At 36.2% G+C, this 13,158-nt stretch overlaps 1 protein-coding gene across 4 annotated transcripts in view; it reads left to right on the top strand.

Annotated features, from left to right (window-relative positions):
- The window catches only part of anks1b (ankyrin repeat and sterile alpha motif domain containing 1B), a 184,485-nt gene that overhangs the window by 33,268 nt on the left and 138,059 nt on the right, over positions 1 to 13,158 (top strand). For all 4 annotated transcript variants that reach the window (XM_028043366.1, XM_028043365.1, XM_028043368.1 and 1 more), the window contains exons 2-3: positions 11,121 to 11,201; positions 12,546 to 12,702. In XM_028043366.1, the coding sequence (XP_027899167.1) occupies positions 11,121 to 11,201; positions 12,546 to 12,702 (238 nt within the window). The remainder of the gene's footprint in view (positions 1 to 11,120; positions 11,202 to 12,545; positions 12,703 to 13,158) is intronic.

Below are 13,158 nucleotides of genomic sequence, written 5' to 3'. Positions count from 1 at the left end.
CACACATACTGCTTGTTTTTATACACAATTTTTGGCATCCCAGCTAAATGTTTGCATAATCTTTGATTTCCCATTCATTTATTGTGAAAAACTGGTGAAAGATGGAGACAAATCCAGGCCAATGCTGAATGAAAACCTCTTGGAAGCTAAAAAACATTTTCATGTGTCATGATGGCCCAGTCAAAGTCCATAAACCCAACTAAGATGCTAAACATATGAATGCCACACTTTTCAGCCATTTTCTCATGGTTTCTTATCTTGATATCTGAAAAAAATAAACATATTTTGTGGAATATCAAGTTCTGCAACATCTTTGAGATATATCACTTTTCATTCGCTCCTTGGTTTAGAAAGTGCATTTTTATTAGAATTTAGGGTCAGAAATTCAGTGTTCAACTGTGTTAGCGTGACGTACATTACTGCTTTGGTTTATTTTTTGAATCAACTACACTTAGGTTCCCTTTAGTAGGAAAAGAGAGAATCTGTTTTAGCCTCCCAGCGTCCTGCTAGTTAGCGCTACGTAGCTAACCTGGAATAAAAACATAGTATCAGCTGATATTAGCTTTGTCTTTAATTTGGCTGTCAGTCTGATTTACATTAAAACAGTTGAAACTTGAAACTAGATTTACATACACTATATAAAAAGACAAAACCTATTTGTTCCTACTGTGTGATTAAAACTTAATTTTTAATTTATTTGTATTTTTTTCATTCAAAATTGACAATAATGAATTAAATGACAAATTAATAATAAATTAATGCTCAACACTTTAAATCTAGCTTCATTAGACAACAAAATTGAGGTGCAGCAAGAACATGGGAACAACTTTTAGGACTATGACCTTTTTAAAACCGTCTTTTTATCTTCATACTGGTTAAATTGGTTGAACTGGCAGTTTAATTAAGGTTTTCTCCCATTGGAGACATTTATTTTCCCAGTTTCTGCCTTTTTCTTTCCCTTTTAAATAAAATTACCTTTCTAAGCTAGCATTATTTCATTGTGACCAACTGAAAACAACTGCAGGGATAACATAGATCCCATCCTTTATACAAGAGTAGTAAACGCAATATTCTGCTGCTCTCTTTGGATACGCCTGGTTTCGTTTGGCTCGTAGCGATTTATTTGCGGTCCCAGTCAATTACATGCTGACAAATCGCCCAGAAAGAGTTTTTTTTATGGATAATGAATTTAGTGATTTGCTTTGAAGGCTGTAAGTATTAATGAGTAAAGTTACAGCAGCGTGCTGCGCTGCGGTCAGACGGCTGTTAGTCTGAGGGAAAGCGGAGCTTTGGTTGACCTAGTCACACCGGCAGCTTCTTCACTTAGATTGGTGGAAAAATTTGTTAGATTAAACACTCAGTTGTTGTTTATCTGCGATATCACCACTTTCTAACGGGTCCTGATTGTTGTAGAGTTCAGTTTTGGGAGTACGAGATTGATTTTAAGTTTAAGATGATGTAGAAAAGAAATGAAACGAGTATTTAAATGTGTCGGATTCATGGGAGATTTCATCCCCGCATTGATTCACACTGACACACTTATTTACTCCTACTCGATGGGTTTGTAGACATGCATAGAAGAGCTATTTTGATGGACCCGATAAATAACGCAGGCCTGAGAGTCTCATGTTTTAAAAACCTTCTTGTGGTGGGTAATTGCATGCAGCTGTGCGTGAACACAACTTGGCAGCGGACTCCTTAATTTGTCTGTATGAGCTCTTTTTGGCTGTTTGTGTGAGAGAGAATTACTGTTTAAATTAAAATAAAAAATATAAAAGTGAGTTTCAGAGCAGCAGCTGAAGAAGCAGGTCGTAAAGGTATTTAGATGTAAAGAAGGATAAAGTAAAGAGCTGTCGTAATGTCGGGGTTAAGGGTGGAGAGAAAGTGTTTCTGCTGTGGCTTCAGGCAAAGTTTGTTTCGTCTTCAACTTAAAAATAAAAGCTCTCTGTGAGGATTAAATGCTCCATAAAGTAGCCAAGCTGCAAAACATTCAAAGTGCCTCAAGATCTAAATAACGAGCGTTACATGAAGGGACAGAAAGATTATTTAGATTTTAACATTAATGTTAAACGCATATCCTGTGAATGAAAGTTTAGCTTAATTCTGAGCAGAAATACAGAATTAAAACTAAATATAGTTTTTGTTTAAGAGGTTACTGCACATTTATTGTTCAATTATTGCCTGGGTAGCTAGCCTGCAGTCAGTTGCCGAACAAACATGCAGCTATTAGTTTAACAGATGTAGTTTTAACACTCCTGTTTTTGCAGTCAATGTAATACTGTAACCCAAAAAAGAAGTTCTTGTCATTTTTATTGTTATCACAATAATACCACTAAATATTGTGATAAATGCTATTGATATCCGGTTGTTTTTCTTAAACACTATTACAAAATTCAATTGGATGCACACTTTCCAAAATTGTCCAATTTTGTCTCTTCAGTCCATTGAACATTTTCCCTAAAATCTTGAAACACTAAAAGTTTTATTTGCCCAGCATTTTTACTACTTTGCGACCTTCTGAATGAAGAGTTTGGGTAGATTTTGGTTTGACAATTTAAAGTGAAAATGTGTAAGGCAAAGTACTTTTTCACAGCCCTACAGAGAATATTACAAGTATATGTTCAAACATTTGAATACATTTGTTCTGAACATTTGAGCATAATATAATTGATATAATTTAACATGTATTTATCAGTGTGTAAGTGTAATTCTATTCTAATTTGGCCTCCTTACTTTCTGGGACTGCTGATCATGTTTTTTATTATTATCTTTAATTTTGTTTCAAGCTGTATTTAAATAATCAAGACTAAACTAGTGAAATTCGCTGAACCTCTGGACCCGACTGCTCCCTCTGTGTTTAGAAATTTGGAGTAGTGCGTGAGAGAAAGAAGCATTAAAATGCCTCTTGGGTAAACTCAGGTCTTCAAGGAGTCCTTTTATAGCCTGGACTGCCTGCTACTGCTGTGGGGGTGAACGCACGCACACACATGCATACACACGCACATACCCCTACACACACACACACACCCCGACACACACACACACGGAGAGCAGGCAGAAACGCCTTCCCTGGATATCTGCTTTGTCACCCAACAGAGCTCTAATCAACACAGTAAAACCGGAGAATAAGTGTTGAGCTTTCTGATGCAGCTTTTTGTTTTAACCCAAATGACTCTCCCTGTGGTATCGTCATCTTATCGTGGTTTCTATTGCAGCTGCTTGGCTAATTTGTGTTCCTCGTGGAGCTGTAGATAACTGTAACTACACTGATAATTTGCCAGATGATATTTAGCTTTAACTCAGTCACCCAGTTACGTGCCATGCATTAAAGCAGTCTGGTGTTGACATGCATTTGAAAGCATGCTCTTGTATTTAATTTGTAAAAAAGCTAATTAAAATCAAGATTCGACCGGGGAAATCCAAATCGAGGAAGGCTTGAGACAAAATTGAGGGGAATCTAGAATATCAAATGAATTCATGTTCAAGAAATTACACATTCAAGGTTTTCAAATATCATTTTCCAGTTTTTTAACTGATAGGGTTGGACAGAGAGAATATTGTTTTAAGAACCACAAGGCAAGTTTATTTATATTGCACCAAAAGTAATTTACAGGACATCAAAGGGAAGAAAAAATACATGAAAAGATGTTAGAAATCAGATTTTAAAGGCAGAACAGAAACAAATGTTTCAAACAGCTAATTAAATAGCAAAAACTGCAGTAAACGAGTGTTTTCAGGAACCAAAAAAGCAGAATTCCTGTTGTATTTATTATTATAGGGGTGTGTTGACATAAATTACCTAAATAAACTACTAAATAATCAGCAAAAGCTTTGCATTGTAATCCAAACCACAATAGCTGAAGTGTCTGCTAGGGGTGACCCAATTTATCGGCCAATGGATTTTTTGGTGCCAATTTTATTAATAATCGGTGATCGGCCGATTTTTACATGTGAAACCGATCTTATCCACATTGGCAAAGGTCTAAAATCCACCAGTGTCCTCTTCTTTCTCTCCCGTGAGAAAGGTTTGACTGACAGACCGACCAACCAGGTCACGTCTGCATGTTAACAGTTAATAGTTGTTACCCCATTGTTGCCAGTTCAGCAACTTTCTTGCAATATTGAGCAAACTTTCAGACAAAAAGAATTAGTATCGACCAAAATTGTAATCGGCTGGTTAGGCTTTTTAGAGGGTTGGTTATCGGCGATCTGCCAGAAAACCGCAATCGGTGCTCCAGTGTTGTCTACAACGTTCAAATGAACGTTCAAACTCACTTTTGTTTCCCTTAAATGCTTTAGGACAGCGTTTCCCAATTCCGGTCCTCAGGCCTCCCCGCTCTGCATGTTTTAGATGTGCCTCTATTCCAGAGCAGCTGATTCAAATGATTGCATGACCATCAAGTGCTGCAGAAACTTGTTGATCACCCATATATTCAATCCAGGTGTGTAGCAGAAGGGAAACACCTAAAACATGCAGGGCAGGGAGGCCTGAGGACCGGAATTGGGAAACGCCGCTTTAGGAGACAGTCTCTTTTACAAAAGTTAGAAATCTTAATTTACCATCTATTTCTTGCAACTATACCTGATTTAAAAGTTGATGTATCAAATCTAATTATAAGGAGTGAAAAGGATGTTAAAAAATTTGGAAGTCATCAGGATCACCAGAAAACATTTGAATTTTTCCTTTGTCTGTAAAAATTCATGAAAAAAACTTCTTCCTAATGAATATTTTATAGTCCAAGACTGAGTGAGGATTTCACTGTTTTTGTAATTGGTGGAGAGCAGCAGACAGTGACAGATAGGAGCGATGGGAAAACACCTCCATGTGTGAAACGGGGCAGAATCGCCTGCAGCACTGAGGAGGTGTGAATGGGATTTTCTTCCTGATGTGGGAATCGACTGAAATGAAGATCGGTGTCATTCTGACGGCAACACCTGGGGAAATCCCTCAGCTTCAAATATTATGCAAGTACACTGTACTGTTATAAAAGTAATTGATTTCTTGCATTTTTTTGTTGCGCTAAAACACGTGTCAAACTCAAGGCCCGGGGGCCAAATCCAGCCCGCCATAGATTTCTTTAGAACTGTCAAAATAACTGTGTGCTTAAATATTATTTTATCAATCTAATCAAAGCAGTTTTCTATCTATTTACTACCAAATTACGTCATGGAAATTCACACAAAATCAACAAATCGCTGCACTTTTTCACACTAATACATAATTGTGAGTTTATTGCAGATTTTTGGATCTAAATGATTATTTACAGTATTTCTTTCTTCTACTATACAACTGCTTCAGCCTCACTTGATGTGAAGTTATAATCCATAATGATACGGCAAGTAATAAGAAGTGCAAATATTTCTAAATTAGTAGCACAGGCTCTTTGATTTTTATTGCAAAAAATCACAAAAACAATTGTTAAATCCTGGAGGGACGGAAAAGATTTTCAATATTATTTAATCTTAAGAATTGATTTATATTTTAACAGTTTTGTTTGTGGGTTTTATCAATACGTTCTGGCACAACCGGCCCCTTTAAAAGCATTCACAATCTTGATTTAGGCCAAAATGAAAATGAGTTTGATACCCGTGTGCTAAAGGATCACAAAGATTTTTAGAGGAGAGAAAGAGAACCTGAGTAAATATAAAATTCGGTTTTCAAATGGTGATTTCATGTACTAGAAACAAGATTTTTAAAAACACATGGCCGTGTGTGAAAATATAATTGCCTCCCATATTAAATTATGAATTTACTCTCAGTAACCGCATTTCTCTGAGTGCAACACTCAACCCTAATTATGACCAGATCTGTACAATCAAGAAATGACTTCAGTTGGACCCGCCTGAGAACATGGAGCAGGAGAAAAGATTTTTAAAAAGCAAGACATCATCTGAGTGTTATTTTGGATGTTGTGCCTTTTTGCTCATCCTGTAATTGTGCCAATCAAGATGCCATCTTAAAAAATTCACACATTTATTGAAAGTAGTTCTCTAAAATAGTCCCAAACTTGTAAAAATATCTTTGGATAAAGGGAAATTTTCACTCAAACTAACAGTTCCGTTACTCTCTTCCAGTATTTTTGCAAATTTGAATTTCACCTCTGAATTATTTGTAAATTTTTATAAAAATCCTTAGTTGATCATCAATAGTGATCAATATAATATGAGGACAAATGTTTTTGCACCACTAGTTTTGAAAACCGCTATTATGGAGGTGCGAACCATCACTTTCTATGCTCTGATTGGTCAGTTTTGTAAATTTTATTTTTATTCCACAAACAAAAAAAGAGAAAAATGCGGCATTGCTTCATATTTTTCTTTTTGCAGATGTAACCAGTAATGTTGCTGTTTTTCACAAACATAATGTTCGTGACATGTTGTGAGAGCGCTGTGTGCGTGTTACAGGGAAAAAGACGGGAACATTAATAACTTGCATAAAGCCACAAACTCATTCTGCTGTATCTGCTCTCTTCCTGTGTATATTTGTAAAGCCATGCACATTTATCAGCTTTGCTTAAATTTTATTTTTAGGAAAAGGAGTGATTCAAGTTTTCTTCACATGCTGCCTTATAAATGCCTACTAGTTGCTGCGTTGTCATTTCAAATGTGCACAAAATGTTTGCTAATGTTGAAAAAACACAAAATTGACATCGCAATGTTTCCATTAGATAAGAATCAAAATAAAAAAATCACATCAATAAGCTTGTTTACGTAATAAGTCATTAAAAAACATCATCCTCCTGTGATGATGGCGTCTTCTTTGTCTTTTCTGCCAGTAGAAACATCCGGGTGTTGGTCACATGACTTGTGATCAACACAACCTTTTTGTCTTTCCTTGGGTTTGTTGTTTTGTTGTATTTCCTTATTATTCATGTACAGCACTTTGAATCGCCTTGTTGCTGAAAACGTGCTATATAAATAAAATTAGCTTATGGAAAAAGTGTCTCCATTGCAGTTTTGTGAATTTTACTAATTTCGATAGAGCCGAAAAACTACAAAAAATTTTATTGACGTTTTCTCAAAATTGGTACCTTTCCATTGAACTAATTTATCTCCGTAATTCCAATTGGCGCAGTTATATTGTCAATGGAAATGCAGCTAGAGACTAAAGTGATCCCGACTCCGAAAATATCAATAAAATTTTATTTGTGTAGCACCTTTCAGCAGCAAGGCATTTCAAAGTGCTTTACATCATAAAGACACAAAAATACAAAGTCAACAACATTACATTTTGCCATTGTTACACATCAGATTATTGATTAATGTTTTGTGATTATGTTTCAAAAGCAGCTCTAAACAGCTGGGTTTTTAGTCTAAATTAAAAGGAACTCAGTGTTTTGGCTGTTTTGCCGTTTTCTGGTAGTTTGTTCCAGATTTGTGGTGCATAGAAGCTGAATCCTGCTTCTCCATTTAGACCAGAACCAGAAGACCTGAGAGGTCTGAAAGGTTAATACAAGAACAGCAGATCTTTAATGTATTTTGGTGCTAAGATGTTCAGTAACAACAATATTTTAAAGTCTATTCTAGTCAGTGTTAGGACTTTAAAATTGGTGTGATGTGCTCTTACATCATAGTTTTAGTCAGAACACCTGCAGCAGCATTCTGAATCAGCAGCGGCTGGAGGACTGATTTTTTTTTTATTATTTTTTTTTTCCAGACACTGTTGCAGTAATCAATGCGACTAAAGATAAACGCATGGATGAGTTTCTCTAGAGCTCGCTGAGACATTAGTCTTCTAACCCTGAAAATGTTCTTCAGGTGATAGAAGGATCCTGATCTGTCCATGTCCGCCTGCAGGAGACAGGAGAACGCTCCTGGCCTGAAGCGTCTCTGCGGCTGGACTGACTCTGTGAGAGTTTGGGAGTTTAAACATCCAGAGTAAACTACATATCTCGTCTTTGTGCACCTTGTTTGGTCATATCAGCCAGAGAGGATTCTCTGTGCTGCTTTAAATCAGCAGGTATCTCTTCTGCTTCTCTCTCAAAACAGGATGTGAAGCAAGTCCACTTCCTGTGTGGCTTGTTGTGCTCCGATAACAAGCCGCACGTCGCCTTATATCTGTTCCTCTTTATGATTTCCCCTGAAGTTTTTGCTGTTGTTGAACCCTCAGTTCCCCCTAAAGTGCCTTTGATTTTGTTTTTATTCAGAAGCACGAACCTCAGCAGGTTCATGGATTAATTCAACTTACCTTTCCCTCTTCTGAAAAGAAGCCTTGACTACAAAGGTTTCACTTATTTTTCCTCCCTCCTTTGATGGGAATTCTCTGCTTTGATGTAGCTTGAACTTTCCTGCAGCATGATGCCTGCTTTACTGTCTGTAATGAGATGCTGCTAATAAAAACGTTCCTTTTCAGACGCTAAACGAGGAGTTTAAATCCAAAATAAGAAACTGTGTTCAACGTGAAAGACGTCAAAGGTTGGCTTCTTTGAAATGGCACTTTTAAAGATGAAAGGAGTACGTTTTGCTCCTTCCTCCTGCCTTTGCTTTAAATTTGGAAAAATCTCGCTACTGCAGCACTTTGCTGAAATATGCAAAGCAATTAATCTGTTTCGCATCTTGTTGTGTCACATCTGCAAACTTCAATGTATTAAATGGATATTTGAGGCATCAAACCAACTCAGAGTAGTGCATAATTGTGAGTTTGAATTAACACATAAAAATCTGTAAAGTGTGGTGCTGCTTTTGTCCCACTTTCCTTTGATAGTAGTGAATAAAATCAACCAAATTAATATGTAGTCCAGCTGAAATTATCTGATTTTGTAGTCTGGAAATTATAATACAAATTCAGCTTAATTAAAAAAAAATTATATTTGATTTGACAGTGAAAACATGTGCATACATAACCAAGAACAAAATAATATTTTTACCACTACTTTTCTGTTTGAAAAGGAGTTGAACACTTATTCAAGCCTTCCTCTTATTTCAATTTAATTTAATATACTGCTTACTGACTCAATAGTTATTGAAAATTTGTAATTAAAAGATGGTCATAATATTCATGTGCCTGTTCAATATACTGTTAAAACAAATAAATTATATTACAGACAAAGTAGTAAACTAAAATAATGACAATTGTAAATAACTGGACATACAGAATCAGAAAAATTACCAACTCTTCTCCAATTTACACCTATAAATTCTTCTTAAACTGTTATATAGCAATAAATAAAATGTACGATAATAAGATAACCATAATAAAACAATTACATGACATGCTTTTCAGAAAAAATAGTGAAAATCATCTCCTTTTTCATACATTTTTATCAGAAACTCATAAAAATCATTGCAAGATGACAAAATGTAGTCAAATTTCAGAAATTTTAACTTCTCTCTGTCTCAACCTGTCTTTGATTTGTACATGTAGGTGCAGGTGATGTTTAAAATTTTTCCCATGTGGTTGTAGAGCGGTTCAAACCGTCAGTGTAACTGAAGAAGGGTTCATACAGAGGGCAGCATTGCTCTGCCTGCTGGGACGCCTTTCATGGGGTTTGACCTTTTCACCTTTCAGTGATTATGATAAAACAATGAATGAGTTGAAGATGGAGTCAAAAATCTCCTGTGGAAGTAACCAGATGAGAATCGTTATTAAAGCTTTTATGGAAATGTAAAGTTTGGTCGTCGGTAAGGACTTTCCGTTTCATTTCTGGGGTTAATTAGAAAGGATTATGTCTGCGTGTTTGACAAACGCAGCAGCTACTCCCTCCCTATCGCCTTAACTCAGATTAATCTTCTAATTCTGTTGGAACTCGGCTGGACGGGTCCGCGGTTCCACTGGAAGCAATGCAGAGGCGACCGGGAGGTGGAGGAGCAGATAAGAGAGATGGATTCAGCAGGAAGTGACTCATCAAGTTGTGATCCACTGAGTGTGATGTTTTATTTTCTAACAGGGACGGTATCTGTGTTTTGGATTTATTTCCTCCCCTCCACCCCCAGTAGACAAGAATTTATCTTTTTTGCAGGTTTCAGCACCATCTGTAATATCTGGTTTATATAAATTAGAATTTGAGTAATGGTTGTTTCAAACAAAATCACAATTCCTAGAAATGTTTGGTTGGTAATTCATGCCTTTCTACTTCCCTACGAAGTGAATAAAGTTACACTAACATCCGTTTTTATTAGCTTGTCATCAAAATGGGAACAACAAGAGAACATTTTCTTTTAGTAATTAATTTGTATGTTAACTCAGTTCAATTATATCAAACAAATTCACAATAAATGTAGCATCAGATCCAGTTTACATAGATGAATCATAAAGGCAGATTTAAAACCAATTAAATTAATTACCAATAAATTTATGTTGCTGACTTTTTTCATTCATCTTGTGGATGCGTGTGGCGGCAGTGGAAAAGAAAACCTCTATTTAACAGGAACAAATCTCCAAAATCTTAATCGGACTGGATAAATTATTAAATTTAACAAATACTAAAGAATAAAGTCACTAAATGTTCTGCAGGTCTTATTTTAAATCAAATTTGAGTCAAAACATAACGTTTTAAGGACATAATGTTTGTATTATCTGTTTATGGACTCAAAAAAAGGTGGGAATTTTCAGCTTTCATTCATGTAATAAATGAATGAAATAAATGAACCAGAGTTTCTACCTGGTTTTTAAAAAGTATGGAGAACTGTGGAATATGATTTCACTGCTTTCCAGAGATGGGTAAATATTTGTATTTCCCAATGTCATTTTGTTTCGTTCCTTCCTCCCTTATTCACTTCCTTCTTTTATTTTTTTTTTGTTTTCTCTCTTTCTTGTGTCCTTCCTCCCTTCCTTGGGCACTTATTTTACTTTTTTTTGTCTTTCCCTCCTTGTATCCCATCTTTGTCTTTTCTCTTCCTTCTTCCCTCATTTCTTCTAGATTATTCTTTTCCCCTATATACGTCATAGAACTGTCTTCCTTAAATTTGTGGCGAACTTCAGTATTTTATTTTTAAAAACTTACTGAGACCTCTAGAAAGACAAAAAGAATGTTTAATGTTTACATCAAAAGTGAGACGTGATGATTTAGTTGCCGATTATTTCACAGCAGAAAATCAGAAACTGTCTGTCTGTAGTTTATCTGGACTCCAGACGTCACCGTGGCTCATTATTAATTGCGATGTGTGTTTTTGTGCTGCAGCATGTGGAAGGGCGTCAACGTGAACTGCACAGACAGCTCAGGATACACACCTTTACATCACGCTTCGCTCAACGGACACAGGTAGGAAAACGCTCCCTCTGCATCCATTCACACTCATTTTCTTGGGCCACATTAAAGTCATGAACGCTCTTAAAGGGCCAGTTGTTCCAGAATCCATTGATAAAACTAATTAAACTGTTAAAATATTAATAAATCGCTGTCCCTGCAGGATTTTGTGATTGATTGTTTTTGTGGGTTTTTTAAAAATAAAAATTATAGATTTTGTGGCACTAATATTTTTAAGGATTTTGTTTTACGATATTTGTGCTAATGAATGATGTTAAATGTGACTTTTTATCACATTTAATATTGATCACAGACTATAACTTGACACCAAGTAAGGCAGCAGTCACTTATACCCAATGTTTTTGACCAATTTGGAGAAATATTTTTTAATAAAATAAAAGAAACTGTGGGGATATGTTGATTTCGTGTGAATTTTGCATATTTGTTAAAACCTGAAAGGTCTTATTGATGTAATTTAGAGGGCCACATAAAAACCAACAGCGGGCCAGATTTGGCCCCCAGGCCTTGAGTTTGACACGTGATCTAAACTGATCTAGAGGAGCAATACAGGATATGCATCTGGTTTAAAGTTTACCTGTGTTTCCTGCTCCTTTATGTCAGCGTCATTGCTGTGCTTCTTTAGTTGGGACTTCTCAGAAAACACATGGGATTATCTTTCCATTTGTTCTGCTTGGTGGAACTGAGGGATTAATGTTTGGGGGCAATTATGTGGATTTCTTCGCTTAGATCAGCTGGGGAAGGAAAGAAATGAAAATACAGACTTACTAAAACTTAGGCTGCCAGTAAAAAGCCTCAGGGATCTTAACATTTAGTTAGGAAGTAAAGAAAGAAAATACATGGATCTGTTCTCAGGCTGGTAGTTAGTACTTTTTTTCAAAAAATTTCCTTGACTTTTATTGAATCTTCCAGGTTGAAAGCAAACATTCTCCTCGTGTAACTCAGCTCCCGCCTGTCACCACAATCAGATGGAATAATCTGGGAATATTACGACATTAAAATGAGGCGAGCAGCTCATTAAAATGCTGAGCTCCTGGGAGACGTTTTGCCCTTTTGTCTCCCTTCTGACATTTTCAATGCTAATCAAGCTTCATGTAATTTCCCATTTCCTCTTTGGATGGAGGGGGCAAATGCAGCCTGAATTCTGTCAAAATAAAACAAATTGATGCTAGGAAGTGGGATTATTTTTGCGTAATGCAGTATCCTCATCTTAACTTAAAGATGAACCAAGTATTTTGTATGGATATTATTGTTTATATCCAGAATTAGAGAGGAAATTTCAGACATATATGCTTTCTGAGACGTATATACTGTTATTCATTAATGTTTCTGTTCTTTTAGGGAAGTGGTGCTGAAGCTGCTGCAGTCCGAGGCGTCGCCAAACCTGGCTGACAGTAAAGGCTGCTTCCCGCTGCACCTGGCCGCCTGGCGGGGTGACGTGGACATCGTCCGCATCCTCATCCACCACGGCCCGTCACACGGCCGGGTCAACCAGCAGGTAATCCCATTGTTATCCTCAGGTAACCCTGTAATCTGGAATAAACCTGCTCCTTCTTCCTTTATTTATCCTTTATCTGATGTCTATTTATTTCTCATTTTGTACTATTCATTTCTTTATCTTTGTATATTATGTATATACACATAACCTGCATCTTAACTTGAGTCGAGCAAATCTCAATCTCGTTATAATCTGTTGATGACAATGACAAATAAATCTTATCTTATCTTATCTTTATTTAGCACTGCTGACTTTTGAAGTTGATGCCACGAATTCAGGAAACCAGAAATAAACAAATCTCGAGTGTCAGATTGTTAGCATGCCATATTGTCTCATTTACAGTAGTATCTAATATCTAACAGTCATTAATTAATTCAATGGAAATGTCAGAGAAAGATGGAAGAAATGAAAGTGAACAAAGATCCTGATAAATAGGAAATGAGCACAAGTTTTTTC

The sequence above is a fragment of the Xiphophorus couchianus genome, chromosome 17, assembly GCF_001444195.1.
Source record: "Xiphophorus couchianus chromosome 17, X_couchianus-1.0, whole genome shotgun sequence".
Taxonomy (NCBI): domain Eukaryota; kingdom Metazoa; phylum Chordata; class Actinopteri; order Cyprinodontiformes; family Poeciliidae; genus Xiphophorus; species Xiphophorus couchianus.
The sequence above is the reverse complement of the archived record's forward strand: the minus strand, read 5'-3'. Positions and strand labels throughout refer to the sequence as shown.